The sequence below is a fragment of the Anas platyrhynchos genome, chromosome 26 (genome assembly GCF_047663525.1).
Source record: "Anas platyrhynchos isolate ZD024472 breed Pekin duck chromosome 26, IASCAAS_PekinDuck_T2T, whole genome shotgun sequence".
Classification (NCBI taxonomy): Eukaryota; Metazoa; Chordata; class Aves; order Anseriformes; family Anatidae; genus Anas; species Anas platyrhynchos.
In genome coordinates, this window is record NC_092612.1 from 197743 (window position 1) to 219462 (window position 21720).

Sequence of the window (21720 nt, forward strand, 5' to 3'; positions counted from 1 at the left end):
TACCTGTATTGATATTGCTGTAGATTTCACTGAACCTTGGGTCCCTCTCCTGACTAAACAGGCTCTCTGCTTTCTCCAATGGCTTGCTGTGTTCTGGGCCAGCAGCAGTCACAGGCTGAACAGGAACCTGGAAGCAGGTACAAGTGTGAGCCATGAGTACATCAGGCACAAAGAAAGTCAGCAAGCAAGGAGAACAGCTGAGGGCTCTATACACAAAGACCTCACATGCAGGAGGCCACGCTGCTCTCCTGACTCCTAGGTGCTTTCATCAGGACAGCATGGCCATTTCAGGCTGGCAGAGAACTGACACAGACATAGCAAAGAGGGTTCAACAAGGGTAGATGAGAACTGAGCAAGCAGATCTGCAGAACTCAGATCAGAATACTTTCCTATCCAAGTTTCCAACAATCTCAAATCAGTCTTATGCGGCCACCTTTAAAGCCCCAGCAAAATGCAATTTAAATAATGCAGGACAACAAACGTAAGAAGTAACTGAAATCCCTATAGATTTACCTGTGAGTGGTCGTAACCAGACAGACTCTCTCTTCCTGGGACCACCTCCAACTCTGTCTGTTGTGGCGGCTGCTGCTGCCTAAAATAGAAAGCGTCTGTAACAGGAGAATAGCGTCTGCTAAAAATGATTGCCAAGGAAACAGATACTCTGTGGTTACACCAATGATTCATTAGCCCAGAGGAGTTCAGTGCTGCAGAGAGGAAAGTTTGGGTAGGAAGACTATTTGACAGGAGGGCAGAACCAGCAAGAGAGGCATGGTAAAAGGAGCTGAGCACCTCCTGACCTTGAGGGCAGCTGTGCTGTGCCCATCTCCAGGGGAAGACTGACGCTCTGCCCCAGCTGGGGCCTCTGCATAGAGTTTGAAAGGGCAGGCCGAGATTCCTGGCTTGAGTTCCTTAAAGCAAAGGAGAAAAACACATTTAAAAAATACCAAATGAAAGCAAACAGCTGGCTACTGCTTGTAGGAGAACGTGTCTGTCTCAGACAGGACTGGAAACCATTTTTGCAAAACCTATTCAAGTGAAGGATCCTTCCACTCAATTTCCATTGTCTCTGAAAGGGGTGGTGGTGATCCCGTAATACAATGCTAATGGCTGTAAGCCAGAGGGCTGTCTGCCCCCTTCAACTCAAGTCACCGAGCAGGGGAACAATTAATAACCTATGCCGGAAGCCTGGCCAGTTCTGCATCATTGTTAAAGCACAAGCACAGGTTGTGGGGTCCTAAAAACCCCCAAAGTTTTCTATTCAGATCTACATCAGACACTCCAGAGCTGGAGCCTGCAGGAACCACCAGCAGTTTTAGCTTTTAAGCCCAAGACACTGGTGCAGTTCTTTATGTTCTTCTGTTAACTGTCAGAATTTAGTTAAACACATTTTCCTCCCACAAGAAAGGAAGAGAAATACAACATTTTCTCAAGAGTTCTTTTGCAAGCTGCTGATTCTGAAGTAGTACCCCATCTCAAAGATGAAACAACTTTACACAAAACCTACCAAAGATGCACAGATTAAACTGCACCACAAGCAATCAGACAGATTAGTGCTTATCTGCTCTGAATTTGCGCAGTGTATTTAGAAGTTGTATACAGATATGAGAATGGATGTGCGTGGAACAAATGAGTTCAAAGAGATATCTCTAACGCTAGGGCAGGAATTAAGGCCTGTATCAGATCTGCATCAGACTTCAGCCCTGCGCTCAGATTGCAGCTCTCTAAAGCCAAGTGCTCAACACTTAATACTCTCTTATCAGAAAGCATCACCTTGCTAACTGGAGGAAGGGAAGAAGTGCTACCTGCACTCCAGGACTTTTCCTCACTGAAAAAGAAAAAAAAATCCTGGCTTTTCACCTGCCCACAGGCACAAGCAATCTAGCCTTCTGCTTGCCTGGTTTGGAAAGATTCCATCTGGGGCACCCACCAGGTCTGAAGCTATGAACAACATACAGGCAATTTTTTTTTCTTCATTTCAGTTGCTGCTCTCGTGTAATGGGCCTGGAGCTCACCCATGGGTAAAGACAGCAGCTCTGATCACTCCCAAGGGAGATGCAGCGGTGGAACAATGTACACTACCAACCTACTAAAATAGTCAAGAGGAGAAAGAAGGAGCAGAAATGATGGCAGCTTGCCCAGAGCATCACTCATGAGCTCATTTCTGAATCCAAGGTCAAACTACAGCAGTGGAAGAAAAAAGTGTTTACTTTCTGCCATCAACTACAGACAGCTCTGCTCCCATGAAAAACCACTCTGGACCAGCTGCCCTCCTGGACTGCCACAGGAAGGCAAGAGCTACATTCAAATCTGGACTTCACTCATATTCACTAATATTAGCTCTGAATGCAAACAGAAAACTTGCTCCAGTAAACAGAGTTAGACAAGGCACTGGTAGAGTTGAACTTTGCCAGCTTGCTAAGCTATACAACTGAGACAGCCAAAGGAATTAAATTTCTTGACTTCATAGTCCTCTAGTGCCTGGAAAAGAGTACTCAAGGGACTTAGTGATTTCTCCAGGGCCTAAGCAAAAACTGATGGGAAGCTCGGTGAGGAATAGAGGCCAAAGCTCCTGTGGCTCTGTGTTGCTGATTTTTCTGGGACAAGATCCCATCAGGTTCACGTGTTATCACTGATGGTTGGCAAGTCATTTCCATGTACATACTTGACGTTGGTGTTGGTACAGATGATGTACTCAATTTCATCCGAGTAGGGGTTCTGGAAGGTAAAGGAGCTGGTTCTCATCCAGAGCCATTCCCGGTTTTTGGATCGGAATCGGAACATGACTGACAGAACCTGGCCTTTTAACTTCACCACCTAAAAAAACGTAATGCCATCAGTAGTACCTGATAAAAGAGCAACTTGCTTCTGAGCACAAGCCACCCCCCATTAAAAACTTGTGATGGCCCTTTGCCTGAAAGCCTACAAGACCGTATCTCACTTTTTTCCCCAGCTAAACAGCACTGCTACCATTCCCTTATGCTATCTTGAATACCGAATGATGGTGGTGGTGGGGGTATTAAATCTAATATTACCATTTTGGCTTATATTTTATTTTATCTCTTTGCACTGGTGAGATGTATGAGAAAACCTCCAGCAAATGAAGCGCACGCTGTTGCTTCTGATTCCAGCTATTTGGACAAATGGATATGAGCAGCTGTTTTTGGAGTCATGAAAGCACATGGGCAGTCTTACCTGCCCTGCCACAAGTCCAACGCCCTCAGAAATAAGAGTAACCACAACAGGACAAACAAACCACATCCATTTCGAGTTCTGCACCACTTGGCTGGGCCCTAGAGATGAACCAGTGTTTCAGCCACAGAAGCATGGCATTCAGGTATGCACTTTGTAGCCATGTCTCTGGCCCTAAAAGCAGACTGGATCAGCAGCCAGAGGATGAATTCAAGAGTTAGATATCAGATGCTTCTGCTTTGTTTTTCACATTCACGGTTACGTGACTATCTGTAACCACTTGCCATTGGACAAAGAAGTAATAGCTAAGGTTTATTCTTTTGGTTTTCCAGTTAGTTTTGCTGCTTTGCAAGCAACAAGACAGATTCCAAGTTGGATACCACTATGCATGCAAATTGGTAGTTTAAGTTCTTTACCTGCTGAAAGCTGTCCCGCAAAAGCTGTTGGTCTTCTGGGTGGCAGAAATCCACAATGTCTTTCCCCAGAAGTTCCTAATTTTAAAGGAATTGGGAGAGAGATCAAACCAGTTTTCATCTGGCAGGCACGCTTCCTCTTTCAGGTCTGCCCCATTAATTCTATTTTTGACAGGTAGTTACTGCTCCCCCTTCCCAAATCATTGTTACACAAACCAAGTGCAGGAACTGGTGTGCTGTATTTTAGAGAGAAGCACAACAGTATTTGACTAACATTTGATCTCTAACTCAAAAGTAGGAAAAAACAATCTTAATTGACATTTGACATAACCCAGAGCCACCCACCCTGCCAATGATCAAAGTACTTTGAAAAAGCAGATGAAAAAGCAACTGCTGGAGAAGAAACACAGGCCTGGTTCAGTGCCTGGGCACTGTTTTAATCAAATTTGTTAAGACAAGCAGAACCATGATGTACAAAAGAGGGAGTAGGAAAAAGCAAGTCTGAACAGCAGTTCTTTCTTAGAAAGCTCCTGTCATTTTCTCACCTGTGGCTGGTAGCCAACAGTAGCCACACAGCGGTGATCTATGAAGGTGAAAATGCCTTCAGTGTTGTGTCGGGAGATGAACTCTGTTGGCTGACAAACATTGTTCATGTCTGTACAGTTGGGCGAGCTAGTGACCTGCAAGGTAAGACACATACATTATCAGATCTTGCGAGAGCTGCTTTCTCCTGGCCTGGCAGCCCTGCAGTCAGATTTGTTGGAAGTCAGGGAACAACTTCAGACAGAACAGTTCAACTCTGTGGACTCTTAGGACAAGGCAATGTTGAACCATTGAAAGATGCTACACACCTGGAGTCTGCCAATAGCCACGAGGCAAAACTTGCTGCCCTGGCCAGCATCCGGGTCATCATCAGGCAGTGAAACACCTGAGAAGGGAGTGCCAAAAATTCCAGCAAAGTCAATACAGGAAGAACTGCTGATTTCAGAGGAAAAAAGGCATGCAGTTCTGATTTCAACACCTCTCCACCCTGTTTTTTAATTCAATATCCTTTCCCATGAAGGAATTCAGTACATTAAGCTGCCTCCCCCCTCCCTTTTCTTGCCAGAAAAAGTTCAAGATCTCTGTAACTTTCAGAATTAGCTAGTAAATTAGACAGCCTAATATAATTTTCATCCTCTACAGAGAATACTGCTTAGACACACACTTCTCTGTTCCAGCATCTGCAAAAATTAGTTCAATCCTAAAATGACCAAGTAACAGATACATTTAGAAAGTATTTGCTTGCACATTCATTTCAGAGAATGGACAATTTCAAACTATGTTTTTAGAAGCGGACATATCTGAATGCTTTCACTAAGTCATTACCTGCAGGGGGCCAGGCTTTTATGTAACCTGTGCAGTGCACCACAACGTAGTGAGGTTCACCATCTTTTGCTGCACCTAAGCCATTCCTTGGGAGAGAGAAACAGTTCTGATTGTGCTATATATTACACTGGATGAGACAAGTTTTATACTTGTATTTAAAAAAAAAAATCCACATAACATCTTCAGGGTAAAGAGACTTGACATAAACCCAAGAGGTGTAAAGACAAAACTCATAGAATGACTAAGATAGGAAGGGACCTCTGGAGGCCATCTGTGTCCACCCCCACCCCCCCCTCCCGCTCAAGTACAAACACCTAGAGCAGGATGCCCAAGTCTAGGTGGATTTTGAAGCAGACTCCACAACCTCCCTGGGCAATCTGTTTCAGCACTGTTACCTGCACAGTAAAGATGTGCTTCCTGATGTTCAGAGGGCACCTCTTGTATTGCAGTTTGTGCCCGCTGCCTCTTGTTCTGGCACTGGGCACCACTGAAAAGAGCCTGGCTCCACCCTCTTTGCACCCTCCCTTTGACACATTGGTAAGATCCCCCCAAACTTTCTCTTCTCCAGGCTGAACAGTCCCAGCACTCAGCCTCTTTTAAGAAAGGTGCTCCAATCCCTTGGACATCTTGGTGGCCCCCTATGGGACTCTTTCCAGCATGTCTGTGTCCTGTACAAAAAGAGACTAACACTCCAGATGCAGCTTCCACAATGCTGAGTAGAGAAGGATCACCTCTCTTGACCTGCTGGCAACACTTTGCGTAGTGCAGCCAAGAATTCCATCAGCTTTCTTAGCAGCAAGGACACAACGCTGGCTCATGTTCACAGCTTGGTGCCCACCAGGACTCCTAGGTCCTTTCCTGAAGAACTGCTTTCCAGCTGGGTGGCTCACAGTAGTTTGGAATTTGTCTCAACTTCAAATTAACACTGGGATAATATACACCAGAACCCAACAACAGTTTTGAAGAACACGTTTTAAACTGACTTAAAACCCAAGTATGGAGTAAAGAAGAACTAACATTTCTCAGGACTATCTTCACCGACATACTGGTACTTCATCTTCCAGCAGTTGTCTCCAAGCTCTATGAGCTATACTAGCCCACCCTATACAGTCACCAACCACACTGTGTCCCCACCACTGTCAGAGCTGTCATTTCTTTTGTTCCTAGCAATGCAAAGGGCTTGACCATAACCCTTGTGTTATTTACCTGCAGCGATTCCTCATAAAGCTGAGACGATTTACAGAAACTGGATCCACTGAGCCGTTGCCACACCTGTACCAGAATTATAAGTGAGAGGGGAAAGGCTTTTGTCTTTCCTGGATTGTTTTTCCATCAAAACAATCTAACAACCTTGAATAAGACAAAGTACTCTATAAATGGGGATAAACCTTTGAAGCTCCATCACACAAGTCAAAAGCACTCATTCTACAGACTTCCAGAACTGTGATGACACATCGTGTCAAAATAAATTGTTACTTGAAACTGGGCCTCCTACATCAACGGTTGAGCTATTTTAGCACCGGGCAAAGATAAACCTCTAGCTCTCAACTACTAGCTCTGTGTGGAAAGCTCAGCCCTTGTTATATCTTGTCTGGCAGAATGAGCAAAAAGCGCTGGAATAAAGGTATGAAGGGGACAAGTTCAGCTTCAGGCTCAAATGAGACTTCCAAGGATTCTCTCCATTACCTCATTCGGCAGATAAAAGATCTTCGTGAACCCATGCACATTCTCATGGACTGCTGGCCTTCCTTCTTGACAGTACCTGTCTTTAAATCTAGGATGCGACCTAAAGAAGGTAGTAAAAACAAGATGCTATCGCAATTTGAGTCCTTTCCCCAACACAGGCACCAGGTAACGCATTAGGAAACTAGTGAGATATAAGTGTCACCAGTGGTACCTTTAGATGCATTCTCAGGGGGGGCTGCAGGATCCTTGTTAGAAAGGCACCAGGGTTTGGTTCCTTCTACAAAGGGAAGGTTTTAATCCAACCAAGTCCTTTGATGGCTTTCACGCTGCCCACCCCTGCCAATCCTCTCTCAGGCTGCTTTACCTGTCAGTGCATTCTCTGATGTGGAAAGCTGCTCCCTCAGCTTGCCCACGTCATCTGGGTGCACCTGGTCGTATAGGGTGCTGCCAAACCATTCAGATTGGGGCTGGTTCAGGACAGGAGTCACAGAATCAGAGACATACACCACCCTCCCAGTCTCACAGGACACTATGAACAGAAAGCCGTCGGCTGCCTCTAGGATCAGGTGTTTGAGTTCCTGCATTCACAACAGACAGACATGCTCTTAACTCCACAGACAAGCAGGTGACACTCTCTAAACTCACCCCAGGCACGTAACTCCCCCACCCACAATTTAATTTCCCCTCTCCCCCTTTAACTGCAGTACTTCCCACAAAGCAGCATTAAGGCAAGACCTGATCAGTGAGAAAGGAGGGTTTGTAGGTGCCATCAGTGGAGGTATTGCCTGTGCCACGCAGGGACTTCATGTGAGAGACAGCCATGCGCAAGATGGTAAGCTTGTCTGGTTTACGGGCCAGGGCACTGCAGGTAGGCACCATATCTGACAGCTCTGTGATGTAGGCAGTCATCTTGTTCCTTCGCCTACGTTCAATCTCGCTGTGATTTTCCCTAAAAAGGCCAGGGGGAAAGGAGGAAGACAAAGTTACTAACAGGCCAAAAGGCTCAGCCATTTTCCTATGGCGATGCTTCCACAAGGCCAAGGTGCAAAATACAGAAATGCATCAGGGTCATCAGGAGTTAGGACTACAAGCGTCTCGCATGCTGGTCGTGCATAAAGGAACGCAGGAACAAGTGCAAGGAGAAGAGTCTACAGTTGGACCTCCTTCGCTGCAGACAAGAGAGCCTCATTTTAAATCATGTTGATTCTCCAGCATCTCATGAAAGCTATGAGCTAAGCTATTTTAAAACAGGGAGAAGCTTTTCCACCATTTCCACACCACTTCAGGAAGCCAGAGAATTTCTTCCTTTACCATGGCCTCTGATCTTAAGGTAGGATTCATCAGACTTGAGGGAGGAAGCTTGCCTTTAAGCAGCTAGGCCCCATCAGCACTGATTCAGACAGGCTAAGAATACTCAGCTCAGCCCCTCTTTGAGGATTAAAGAAATGCTACCCCCACCCTTGTAGACACTCACTCATCTCCAATAACCATACAAGGAGGCCAGGATTGCAATTAAGACTTGGACACCTAAATTACAAAAAAAAAAAAAGGGGCCTCACCTTACAGTGCCTTTATGAAGATACTTCTCAGTTACATCGAAAGCCAGCAATATGGCAGAAGGGAAGACTTCTGAGGGGAGATGTACACCTCATTTCTCTACAGATCAAAGCCAACACAGACAGCCCACCTACCAGGTAAAGACCTGGGTGGTGCACACAATTTCTATTGAGGCAGTACAACAATTCTGCCCATTTACTGTCCTTACAGATGTTCTTCACATGCCTTTTGCAAGTCTGCTCACAAGGCACAATTCCTCATCAAGTCCCCAGAAGTGAAAATATAATTTCTGTATTCTTTTTATCTAGTACGTGTAATTTCACTGCAGCACTAACGTGGGTTTTTCAAAACAGAACTTAAAAGCCAGGTTTCCTATACAAAAGGATGGATCAGATGCACGGAAGCACATGATCAGAAAAACGTAATGACATGACTGTTTGAGGGAACATAGACAGGCAAGGGAAAGAGGATAAAAAAACCGAAGCATTTATCAACACCCAGGTGTGCAATCATTCAGTGACCTTGCTCCTTGCTGCAAGAAACTGATTCTCAGAAAAATTAGTGCTTCAATTATCACACTCACCTTTAATCCAGTTTCTCCAAACTTGCATGCTCAATTGTGAAAATTAAACTACCTCCACTACAAAGGCTATTGGGAAACCACTAGACATTTTACTTGCCCCACTGCCAAATGTTTTTTACTTCAGGCTCTTGCACGACAGCAAGAAATGACTAATGGGAAGAAAGTTACTGTTTCATTGGAAGAGAAATTCCAGAAAAACACTGCTGTTAGCGGTAGTCACAAGCCTCACCCAAAAGGTTTCCTTACCTCCTCAAATATTTAAGCTATGCAATACTGTGGTTAGGGAAGACTCTGTTTGAGGGTTATTTTTTGGTTTAAAACCAGAAAGCAGGCAGCCATGGCATTCTCAACATTCAGAACAGTCTTTTAGTCCTGCATACTGTTTAAGAATCAATCTAGGGTGAAATAATCCAAAAAAGGTACAAGGTAAGTTTGCAGAATGGCAAACCACAAAACAAGCCATTAACTCATGAATTATCAACCCTCAGCTCTGCAGCAGTAATGAGCCATGGGTGGCAAGCAACAGAAGCCTTGGCAGTTAAGCTGTTTTTGCAGGTCAAAACAGGGAAGGATACATTCAGGGTCAATGTTTTGCTATTGGAGCAATGCAGTCCTGACAACACACCATCTTTACCACCTGCAGCTGGGAACTCGTGTTCTCAGGGTATTAATGGTACATATATTACTGGTACTATATTAATGGTACAGAATTCACAATGACTGCGCTTCAGTCATTTCAGTGAGAGTCATGGTTCCTAAGAAACTACAAACAGGAACTCAAGAAAACATCCTGCTTTCAGTAAGCCTAAATTGTTCTTCAACTTTCCTGGAAGTTTTTAAGGGACCATAAAATTAAGAAGTAGAAAAAAATTAACCAGTACACTTTTTAATGCCTGTTTTGACAGTACAATAGCATTCACATGAGAAAACCTTACCAAGGCCAGAACAAGGCAGTTACCACCTTGATCCAGCACAAGAGAAACTGTATTTAGCACAAGTTAGCAAAGCTACAATACTCAGTGAAAGCAATGGTCCAACCGTGTTCTTCCCTGTAGTCTTCTGCAAACAAATCCTTTCGTGTATTCCCCAAACACATTCTTACAAGGGAACTAGATGCCTTCCCCCTCCTAATTTGCATTACACAGCAACTTCCAGAAGTCTGTTCACTTTCAAGTCCTCTACTGCAGCAGATGAGGGAAGGAGGGGAAAAAAAGGAAAAGGGACGCCTAGAGATATATAAAGGAAAGGAAATACTCTGCTTGTCCATGCTTGAAATCTCCGTTCTCCTACCTGGCAAGTCTCTCCTTATCCGCTGAACTCTGTTCATCATCAGACCTAAAAATAAAATCAGCGAGCTAAGCTAAAATGGAAAAAAGTTTAAAGAAATGAAAAATGGGAAGATGTACTAGGAAACCCAGCCTACAGCTATGCCTGTTTTGCAGGAGATTAATTCCATAAAACAAAGCAGTCACTTTGCATCATTACACATTAAACTAATCTACATTGCTTTAAAGTTTTAGAATGCTTATCAGAATCATAAAATAGGTAAGGAGTAGATTTTACATGTAACTGAGGTGCAGATCATTCTGTGAGAGATTTGAAGGTTAATGGCAGAACTAAGAAGAGGGTCTAGACTACATTAAACTGCTCTTTCTTTAAAGGGGAATAAAAAATCAATAGCCTGTTTGAGGTTAAGAAATCAGAAAAGCAGATTTAAAAAAAATCTAAGGAGCGTAAGGTTCACAGATAACACATTTTTGTAATGCTGTTACATGAACACCATTCAGGACAGCACAGTCAAGATGGCTACATGACAAATTACACAGATGTTACGCACATCATTTACAAAAAGGCAGGCAGACATTCCACCAACTTGCATGCACTTTCAATTTTCAGGGAAGAAGAATCTGCAAACCATGTTTTGAAAAGACTAGTAAGTTTTTCCGGTTCAGGCTTGGCTGCCTTGGATAACAAATAATCCTTCAAGAGCTACCACCAGGAAAGGTGAAGGTAACCATGTGTTCTCAGTGAGGCAGGTGTGCAATCACTCAAAGGCTCAGCAACTAAGACATATAATGTGCATTTCTGGAGTCTAATAGGTGTATTTTAGCATTAACCAGCTGTGACGCTTTTCAACTTCAAACAGATTCTAATACAGCACTTCGAACATGATGTTCTCTTTTATGCTCTGTTTTGCTTCACATCATCTGAGGATGGAGGAAGAATGTACTGAAAGATGTAGGCTAACAGAAAGTTACAAGGAGCATGATACGATACCAGCAGTCATGGAAAACATCTGTAAGCAGGCCAAGGGGGACAGATGCAGAGAGGATCTGTGGCACCCTTTTCTTACACCTGCATTCATGGTGTCTGAATGCTGAAAACTTTGTCAGCACTCTTCACCTCCTGCTACTGTCCTTTAGAGACTTGCCCAAGTCAGTAACTGCAAGTGATAACCTCTACGTTAAAGTGCATAGGTACTGCAGATGTCCTAAATACTGCAGACAACGGTTCTGGGCCTGGGCCTTAACAACTTTGGGTGTATAACATTCAGTTCTGGGGTTGTGATGGTCTTTTTTTGGTTGGTTGGTTGGGGTTTTGTTCTTTGTCTTGTTGCATGTTCCTCCTTTCTTCTCCAACCTTGTCCATGTTAACCAAGGTAATCAAAGGGCATACCACAACAGTAGTCACAGGGATCTGAGACCCCACTCCAGCTATGGTACCACTGTACAGTTAACAAGTAGGTCTTCTAACTTTAGAGACTATGAAACCATTCAACATTGCAATTCCTGCCTACAGAATGCGCCTTTTTGGTATTTTGCATTATCCTACCACTTACGTTATCGGGGTCTGCTATGCCTTAAGTTTCCAGAGCTTATGACTTGCACTAGGGAATAAAGTTATTTAGTGTGGGCTGGCAAACACATTTCCAATTTGCTTGATTTCAGGTCAAGTCAAACCACTTAAAAGCTCGAGAGCCTCAGCTTAGAAGTCAGTCCTAGATATCTGGCAGACGATCAGCGTGACTGTGACCTGAAATTTTGGCTTTGCAATATATCCCTCTGTGCACTAAAACTTTAACAGAAGTTTATAGCTCTGGCTGAAACAGGGAAGAGACATTTTATAAAGCCTTTATTTCTACACCAGTAGTTTCATTGCATCACCTCTGGGAAATTGCAGAAAGAGGCCCCCACAACCAACATAATGCCCTGCTGATCCTCAGGGTCCTTGAAGCAACATGCTAGGCAGTCCATTCCCCCTTGTTCTCAAGCACTTTTATTTTAACTCCAGTTTCAGGAACTTCTGAAGTCTGATCTCTCCTTAGGACACATGACTAAGCATAGCATCTTGACCACTGTTCTGTATTCGCTCTTATTTCCTCCTACCAAGACATAAGATAATGAGTCTTTGCACTAAGGGGACAATCCGAAATTTATAACATTCAATATACACAAAAGAAGCTTACTTTGACCAAAAAAAGAACGTTATACTGCAACATAAATGAAACTCATAAAAATACTTAAATTTAGTTTCATGGTCTTCAGAAAGCTGAAAAATACCATGAAGTAACTGGACAGTACAGAGCTGCTCTCAGACACCACCAGGTAGAAAATCAGCATCAAAATACTGGCTATAATGTTACTGTACACTCTAGTGTCTAGGCAATCCCTTGTTTAAGGGAAGCTTCTGCCTGACTTACTCCCCCACAGAACATACAAGCCACAGACAGGTAAGCACAAAAATTGCCAGAAAACCCTGTTCAAATAAATCCTAAGCTAAGCATAAAACTTCTCTGCAAGTTTCTTGGGCAGAAGAAAAACATGAGAGTCCAAGCCAACAGCTGAAATAGATATTAAGAAAGAAGATAAAGTTATCATACTCGTAATGAACTGGTCCAAAAAAAAAAAAAAAAGAAAATATCTCAGTCCTTTGGTGCAAGATGCACCTTCCTTTAAAGGAGAGAAAAATCTAGCTGCTAATTAGAAGGGTGCCACAGGATCTCTTACGTTAGGGTGGTTTGGCACCACAATCTTCCAAAATTGCAACACAACAGATTCTTACCTGGCAAATCTTTCCTTATCATTTGGCATTGGGTCATCATCACACCTAGGAGGAAGGGGAGAGGAAGAAAAAAAAAGTGTTTACGCTTATTTCCCAAAAACAAAGAGAACAACAAGGTTTAACAAAACATGCAGAAAATGCAAACTCTGATGAGCTTAGGCAATCCAGAACCATATTCTTCCTTTATCTAAATAAAATAAAGTGTAGACTTTTATGACATAGATGTCTCCCACATCACATTCCTATCAAAGACAATGGCATTTCACTCAGTAATTTAAGTGAACACACACACACAAAGCAATAGGTCCATCTGAGCTTTGAAGATTCAATTAACCCAGACCAACACCTTCATCCAAAAGATCTCATAGGTAAATCCTATGATCACCAGGACCATAATCATCTCGAAGCCATCCTGAAGTCATCTCTAGCAGACTGACATACATTAGCTGTCCAATCCCAAACCATGTAGTGAGACTACAAATAAGTTACATGAGATCTTCCAACTCTTCTGCATTCCATATGGGTTGTGAGGGGAGATACTTGCAGGCTTGCCAACTCCTCAGGAACAAGGAGGTCTCTGTAGTTGGAGCATCCTTACAACAGATGAGAATTAAGTGATACATATCTAAGGCCCTAACAAAAGCTCAGCATCTCACTGTTGTGCTGACAAGCTATTTGGCAGAAGATTCTTCTCTACAATAAACAGGGGCTTGGGCCAGCAGCAGTACTCCTATAGTGCTGTGCTGAAACAAACAGCAGATTGCTGAGAGCATTCACAGAAAATATTTAATCTTCTGCAGTGCTGGTACTGAACGCTAACATCATCACTGAGTTCTGCAACACTGCTTCCAGCCTTGCTGTAAGCCCAGAGCTCAGAAGGCTTACCTCTGCAGCTGACCTCATCACACTGTGTGGCCCTGGGTGTTTTGAGGTAGAGACTGTATCCCAGGCAGTAACAGGATCTCCTCCCAACCACAGTCCCTTCTCCAGACTCAGACCCCCATATGCATAGCAGCTTTTATTTGGCATCAGCTGCAGAGATGGAGAAATACTGCTTACTAAGAGAAAGGGAAGAGCTTAAGGAAGTGGATCGCTGCCTCCTCTCCTACACAGCCATTGCTTTCACTCTGCACTGCTGGACAGGAAAAGCCACAGAAGCAGCAAGCTCCTACTCTGAGGGGAATGCAGAGACACTTAGATCACACAACAGAAACTTCTGGATGTGATGTTCTCTCTCACCTGAGGAATTTACTGTTCCCTTCTCCATCATCATCAAAATCAAGCCTGAAAAACATAAGCAAGAAGAGATTAACCAAGCAGCTTCTCCTTCACAGGATGTTTTTTCCTCTGTCCTTGCAGGGATGCAGATGATTCCTGAAAGGAAGATTTAAGTAATCCCAAATACTAACATGAAACAATCCACAAGGTTTAGAAGGGGGCTTCTTTTATGTGTTTAACAGAAACAGAGCAAGGAAACAGTTCAAAAGACAGACCACTGAGCACCCATTGCATCACAAAGCATACCACTCCACAGGAAAAGGACTTCATACAGCACAACTGAAGGAGTCTGGCCACTCTGCTTAAAAATAGACAAGTTCCCTCACCACAAGTCCAACCGCTCTTCAGGAGAGCAACGTTTCCTCAAAAGCACACTTCACATGCATCCAGCAAAGAATTAAAAAAGCCACCCATGGAGTACACACTCACCCAGGACGCCTCTTGTTGGCTCTCTGAACGATGGCTCCTCCAGCTTGTGCACCTGGGCCAGGGTTCCCAGAGCTGACAGCTGCATTCAGCGAGGAAACATCTGATGCCATTTCTAAACAGGAGGGGCAGAAACACCGTAAGAGTGTTACATCAAATCCTCCTCTAGCTCAGACAGAGTAGTCTCAACACAGAGCTCTCATTAAGAGCATTTCAGTGTCTGAAGCAGAGATCCTGTGCAGCGTGCTTCTAGTCCTTTTATCTACTGTTTATCTACTGCTGCTCCACAGCCTGCGCTCAGGGTCCATTTCAAGCTCTGACTACACGCTGTTTCCATAAGCTCAAAGTCTTAGCTCATTAAACTAAAAGATGTGGTCTCCTTTTTAGACAGGGGAGGAGTCTGATGCCATCATGGGTGGGGGCTAAAACAACTCTCATATGCTAGCTGCATAAGCATGCAGAAGGGGAGGAGAAGAGTCACGGGTTTGCCTGAACGACTTTCCCACCACCTCCTTCAGAGGGTGCATTTTCCAGCCTAAGAGACAAAAAGCTAACCAAGGTGCTTGTGAAGCACCTTGCCAACAGTATCTTTCAGATGTGCATTTCTCTTGTTCAGCAGTACAGACCCACAGGCAGAAGGGGTGAGATTGCCAGGCTGACTGTGCTTCTCCACGACTGACCACACACCAAGAGCAGAACAACCGTTCTTCCCCAAAATGACACCACCAACACTGCCTCTGTTAGGTACACAAGCAGGCTCGCTTGGAGCTAGAAGCCTTGTGTTTTACGGACAGAACAGTTGCGCAAGCAGCAAGAAACTTTAATGAATTCTTAAAGAGATGAAACAGGCAGGTAACACCTGCAAAAAGCGCTGAACTGATGAATCCTGAGATACACTGCTAATACCACAGCATAATGGATTAGAGAGGTTCCACACGGACACAAGATCTGCAGAAAAGGATGCTTGAAGAGATAAAAATACCCCCCTTCCAGTGTACGGGAAAGAGAGGAGTGTGTCAGGGAGAAGCTGAACGTGCTGCCCTCCTCACAAGCCAGACAGCAGGCCCAAGATTACATATTACACTTTTTCCCCACAACGAAAGCCAAAAGCCCCAGCTCTCCACGCCAGCACACACTGAACCCCCCTGCGGCAGCGTGGGCAGGCTGGCTCCCAGCCCATGCCCAGACCCAGCAGACAGATGCCGCCCGTTCCTCCCCGTGCGCTCAGCCAGCAGCTCCCAGCTCTCACCAAAGCCAACTCAGACTTTCTCGGTTCCTCACAAGCCAAGATCTGACATTAGAAAGCAGAGTTTAAGGGCACAGAGCCCGACTTCTGACTCTCAGGTAGGATTTTTTTTTCCCCTTACTCCCAATTTAGAATTCAGGAGCACACAGAAAGCAGCTCTGTAGTGTTATAGCTGGCTCAGCATGCTTTCAACTGAGACCTCATCATAGGATATTACCACAAGAGCCATGTTAAACATTCTTCTACATTAACACAATTTGATCTGCAGCAGATCCAGAGCTTTTCAAAAAGGTTAAAAGGCATTTGTTCATGTTTCTGAAATAGGCCCACTCTATCCGTTTGAACGGCTGTGGTTCTTCACAGTTTGCTGCTAACCAACAGCTAGACTGCAACCAAAATACTCACTTCAAGGCAGCACAGTTTGCAAATATTGTGGGGGAGATGCTCTGGCTGAAGGCAGAAAAAACAATTCTGCTTTATCAAAGTGGAGAGGACACAAACACATCTCTAAAAGCCTATTGCTAAGGTTCCCAGACCACAGCAAAGCAGTACACTGACACTGAGAGCTCACACATCAACTGCCGCCAGAACTGGAGGGACTAAGCAAACAAAGTAGGATTTAACAAATATGACAACAAATCGAGCCTGAAGCTCTGGTGAGGTCAAATCTCAGCTGAGCCCAGGCCACTAGAATATTCCTAGACAAGTGAAGGAGAACTATAGATAGTGTAGAGTACAACTGTGCAGCAATGCTCATTTTCACAGCTCACATCAAACAAACCACAGCCTTGGGCATGTACCCCCCACCCTCCCCAGGAAAGAAAAAAAACATAACTATTTTCAGCAGACAGATCAGGCTTTAGCAATTTTTTTTATACTGTTACTGAAGTTGTCTTCCAATCTGACAGCAGTTTACTCTAAGCAGTACTTACACAGAGAGATGCAGGATCACTTGTACTGATCTGCGTCCTTCTAAGCAACCAGCATTGCAGAGAAAGTTTCTTCCTTGCCAGTCCTTGTAACTTCCTAAGGGTGACTAAACTACAGAACAAATATCCAGCTCAGCACTTGGCAGTCCAGGGGGCCAACAGACAGACCCAAAAAGCACGAGCACACAAACCCAACTTCAGCACTAGCTGCAGCATCAAAATACGAACAGCTCTGTGAAGGTTCCAAAAAAACAAAAAAAAAAAACAAACTGAGAATAAAGTCAGGTGTGGAAACAGACTTTCACCACGCAAGGTTAGTGGTTTTCAACATATGAATACATGAGGTCTCTGCCAGGAAATCAGTCCCTGCACGATAAGCTCAAGCCAGCTGATGTGATGCACTTGAAATAACTGGAGGCTGGCCTTCCTTACACCCACCCTCCAAGCTGGGCCCAGAGAGGTTCCCATCTCCTTACACTCTCCCCATTTGACTTGGGATTGCTTGGGCGCTGCCACTGATGGCTGTCTTCTGTGCTGCTTCCCTTATTCCCAGGGGAAACCCTGAGGTGCAGAGAGTGCTGATATCAAAGGTCTCCATTTAGCGGAACACAGCCCCGAGTGCAAGCAAACCAGGTCAGATGCTTTATTCCCTTTTCATAGACAGCTTTCCAAGGAGTCTGTGGCTTTTCAACGTACGTATGCAAATACTGTGATTTGAACAGAAATAAAGTTTCTGGAGCACTGCAGATATTTTTATTATTATTATTAAGAAGAGAGGAATTTCCGGCTTAGGGCAGGGGAAGGAAGCGACACCGTACAGTTCCTCTGCAAATCAACTTCTGACTAGAGTTGGGAGAAGGCATCTGTGTTTTTAAAGGCCTCACCTGAGTCTTTGCACTTCCATGGAACCTGCTGAGTGGACTAGCATCTCACATTAAATCCCATCACCTCAAGCTTCAGCTTCCTACGCAGAAACATCTGCCTCCCGGGGTACAACGTGCCCTTTCACAAATGAAAGAACATAAGATATCTTCACATTTAATAATGTAAACTGATAATATGTCGCTCTGCAAAAAAAGAGCATCAAAATGGTTCTGTGCTCCTTCACATGACCCACCACATCCTCACCCCAGAAAAGGAGCTCATGGGGCAGGCCGATGGGATGGCAGGCCATTCTAGCTTTTTCATCCTTCAGTATTTCTAAGTTAGGCATTCACACGAACGCAAAGCCTCCTTTCAAAGCATTAAGCAAACATTAAGCTCAAGTCCTTACTCCTCCCCCACCCTCCCAATTTCTCCCCAGTCCAAACACAGGTCGTGCAACAATTTTACGTGGGGATCAGAACAGAACCGGTGGGACACAGATGTGCTCTAACTATTAACACAAGCTCCAAAAGCTTCGTACATGGCAATGAGGGGTGTGCAGAGGGGGGCTGAAGTGGCCACATGTGGTAAGATCAGCGGCCCAGATGCCTATCCTGAGAAACAGAGGCGCTGAAAAGCAATCCCTCTCCAGCTGCACATGAGAGTCCCTGGGTTTGAGCGTAAAAGGCAAGCCACATCTAGGCAGGAGCGAGCAGAGCAGAAGTCCCAGTGAGCAGTCAAACGATCCTCAGGAGAAAAGCTGGGTTGTCATAATCTGTAAAGGCTGATTTCATTTAAAACTACAGTCCCTGAGAAAGCTGCCAACCCAACGCGATCAGCAGGTCACAGGTTCCAGGGTGCTTAGCTCTGACTCAACACACCAGTACTCAAAGCAGTAAGAACAGCATCTTTCCAATTCTCCGGAATAACAAATAAACAAAAATAAATAACAAAAAAAGCAATGGATACACTCCTTTGAAACAATAAATGTTGAGAGCAAGCAACAGGACAAGCATCCAGTTTTGAAAGTGTTTTCTTCAAAAATCCAATGTGTCACCAGGAGTCCCCGGCAGTCCTTCTGGGAACAGGGTGTGTTTTACACGGCCACTACTGCAACAAGCAATATTCCTGTTAGGTCTCTGTTCCAAGCTTTTCCAGAATCAATCCCTGCTTGCCTTTAGCACATGCTACATCTAATTAAGGCCAGAAGAGATAAGCAGAGGCACCAGAGAAATTACGGATCCTTATTTGTAACTGAATACAAATGTGCAAACACAACCACAATTCAGCCAACAATTATGACCCAGAACAGAGTAGGCTGGAGAACAGCTAAGGGAATGTAATCTCGAGAGCCAGACTTCCACCCTAGCTCCCCTGGGAAGGGCTTTATTGCAACTACTGGCATCTCAACAGTGGAAAAACTTCAAAAAAAAAAGTCACAAAAAATATTCAGAACTGTGATTTACGAGACAGGCCTGTTGTAGCTCTGAAATGCATTGTTATTGTACCACTGCCTGCTACAACCAGGCACTGCACAAGGCACAGCAAAAAGGCAGCTGCTACTGCAGTTTCTAACCTGAGCAGCATCTGGTCGCTTCCCAAGCCTGGTAGCCATCAGCAATTTTTTGCTTCACAAGATCAGTTCAAATTTATTAAAATTTGTATCAAATTCATTAGCTCCCCCAAAAGCCAAGGAACTTCAGAGCAGGTCTGTGAGCAGTTAATAGCTGCTCACAAAGCGTACGGTAACGAGCACTTGCATTTCACTCACAACTGTGAAGCTTCAGCCTGAACACCACACATGAACCACACGTTGAACACTTAGAAGGAATTCTAACTTATTTTGCAGTCAGCTTCTTCATCTTTCACCATGGCCTGCTCAAGCTGTGAGGACATTTTGTGTATTTTCAGGCACTATGCAGCATTCACTGAAGCTCTGTAGCCTACTTTTCAAGATCAAGGAAAGTATTCTAAAGAATACTTTTCACGAGTAATTTCCCAAACTAATAATCTCCACGTATATAATGCTTACGCAGACTAAGTATTTTAATGGCCTCTCTGTTTAGAAGGACAGAGTTAGTATTGGTCAGTCTGTTTACTGATAGTTACAAACATTAAACACAAACGTTGAAAGTTCCCTCTCTTTTCCTTGTGAATTTGTTTAAAACGTTTCCATTATCCAAGATGTCATGCAACTCTGAAGACTACAGTTCTGTAAACACTCCATAATACGGGAACAGTTTAGAGCAATGAGTATCTTCCTTTCTTCATTCACTGAATTCTTACACAGTTGGCCCATAGCTTACATTTTCCATTCTTACCCCAGGCAACAGCTTTTTTTTTTTCCTGGCTTTAAATTTAGCTACATATCCTTTGTCTGCCAAACTGCAGAACCTCGATCAGCACTACACTGGCAAGAGAAATGAGCTTCCTGATCAACTCCACACCACCACAAATGCATATGACTAAGATTTTACTACTTGGAATGATCTCACTGTTTCAATGGGATGCTGTTGTGAGCCAAAAGCACGTTTTACCACAGAACTAGAAGACAAGTTTGACAGCTTCCATTTCAGATATGTTTTTGCTAAGCAGGATTCAGGAACATTTGCTTCTTCTAATATGATTTCTACCTTCTGATTGCTGAAGAATTGCAGCTCATTATGTAACACAACAACCACGCACTTCCAGACACCAGTTCTGCACCTTTGCCTCAAAATCACCACAAATGATCCAACATGTTTTCTCAATGTTTAAAGCCACAGAAGCTTCCTAAACTAAGTTAGGATGAAAAAAATCAACCTTTACAAGTTGCATTGAGCAGTCCTCGATAAACCTGAAGTCACATGGCCCAAGACCTCCTCAGCCTCAAGCCACAAGCAAGAATAGTTGGAAACCACAAACCAACAACAAAAAAAAGACATCAAAGCTCAAATTCTGATGTCAGTCACCACGTTGTAAACTCACAGCAAACTTCACAGACATCAGGTTATTCCAGGTAAGTGCTGATTTCCGATCCATTTAGCCAGAAATCTGAAGAAAGCCTGAAGGATTCTTTGTGTTGTTGTTTTTTTTTTTCCCATTAAGCTTCAGGTATCGCCAACTCCAAGCTTCCTCCAAACAGGGGGCTACCCCTTGGTTACTAACCTGAGAGAGCAAAAGTTGAAAGAATATCCTGCTTTTTGCCAGCATGTGCTCACATCCTTGGTTACACACCAGCTATTCAGCTCAGTTGTTTAAAGAAACTGAGAGGTTTATAAGAAGACTTCTCAAAACAACACATCAACTTTTGCCCGCTGCTAATTAATAAAAGAAACTTCAGGAAGCACGCAGCAAGAAAGGCTCTAACACCAACATAAGCCGCTCAGGACAGCGAGTATCGGACTCGCTCCCAACCAGCAGGGGAAGGACGGCAGCCAGAGCCCAGCTCCGAAGCCCCCAGACGCCTGCAGGGCCCAGCGGGGGGGACACCACCCCCGCACCCCGGCACCTCAGCCGAGGGGCAGCGGCTGGGTTCCCGGCCCCGCATCGCCTCCCGCCGGCCCCGAGCCGGAGCCCTCGGCCCACTCCTCCCAGCCTCCAGGCCGCCCCCCGTCAACCTCCCCCCTCAGGGCCTCCCCCGGCCCCGGCGGGGCCCTCCCCGCCCACAGCCTCCCTCGGCCCATCCCCGACTCCGCTAACGGCGCCGCCGGCCCCCAGGCAGCCCCCTGCGGCCCAGCCCGGGGTCCCTCAGCCCCGGCTCGGCCCCGGAGCTCACCCGGGTTGGCGGCGGTGGCGGCCATAGCTCCCGCGGGCCGGCAGCCGCCCCCCGCCAAGATGGCGGCGCAGGAAAACCCCGCGAGCCGCCGACGCAGCCGAACCCGCCCGCCTCAGGGGGCGGGGCGAGCCGCGCAGCGCGGCGCTCCTATTGGCCCATCCGCCTCAAGGGCGGGGCGAGGGAGCCCCAACGGCCCAACGGGTGAGCCCGGCCGGGGGGCGTGGCCAGCCAAAGGCCGGGGGCGGTGACGTCACGGGGGGGGGTTCTGTCGGAGGGCAGGAACCCGGGAGGGGGCCGGGCCCGCGCCGCCGCCCCCCTCCCGGCCCCGGCCCCGGCCCCGGCCCCGGCCCCGGCCCCGGCCC

General features: G+C 45.2%; 1 protein-coding gene across 23 annotated transcripts in view; it reads right to left on the reverse strand.

The window, feature by feature from the left end:
- Positions 1-21518, reverse strand: part of ARNT (aryl hydrocarbon receptor nuclear translocator) — a 28055-nt gene extending 6537 nt beyond the window's left edge. For 5 of the 23 annotated variants that reach the window (XM_027444554.3, XM_072028088.1, XM_072028086.1 and 2 more), the window contains exons 1-18: positions 21359-21517; positions 14566-14677; positions 14098-14142; positions 12859-12903; positions 10087-10131; positions 7392-7605; positions 7021-7234; positions 6868-6933; positions 6657-6756; positions 6177-6242; positions 4971-5056; positions 4454-4530; positions 4148-4282; positions 3606-3680; positions 2663-2814; positions 798-908; positions 514-592; positions 4-127 (exon numbers count right to left, since the gene is read on the reverse strand). In XM_027444554.3, coding sequence (XP_027300355.1) covers positions 4-127; positions 514-592; positions 798-908; positions 2663-2814; positions 3606-3680; positions 4148-4282; positions 4454-4530; positions 4971-5056; positions 6177-6242; positions 6657-6756; positions 6868-6933; positions 7021-7234; positions 7392-7605; positions 10087-10131; positions 12859-12903; positions 14098-14142; positions 14566-14677; positions 21359-21383 — 1771 coding nt within the window. In that variant the 5' untranslated portion in view covers positions 21384-21517. Of the gene's footprint in view, positions 1-3; positions 128-513; positions 593-797; positions 909-2662; positions 2815-3605; positions 3681-4147; positions 4283-4453; positions 4531-4970; positions 5057-6176; positions 6243-6656; positions 6757-6867; positions 6934-7020; positions 7235-7391; positions 7606-10086; positions 10132-12858; positions 12904-14097; positions 14143-14565; positions 14678-16740; positions 16970-17621; positions 17740-20568; positions 20749-21358 lie in introns of all 23 variants that reach the window. The other 18 variants (XM_072028082.1, XM_072028091.1, XM_027444555.3 and 15 more) reach the window with 14 other exon arrangements.
- Positions 21519-21720: the final 202 nt, after the last annotated feature.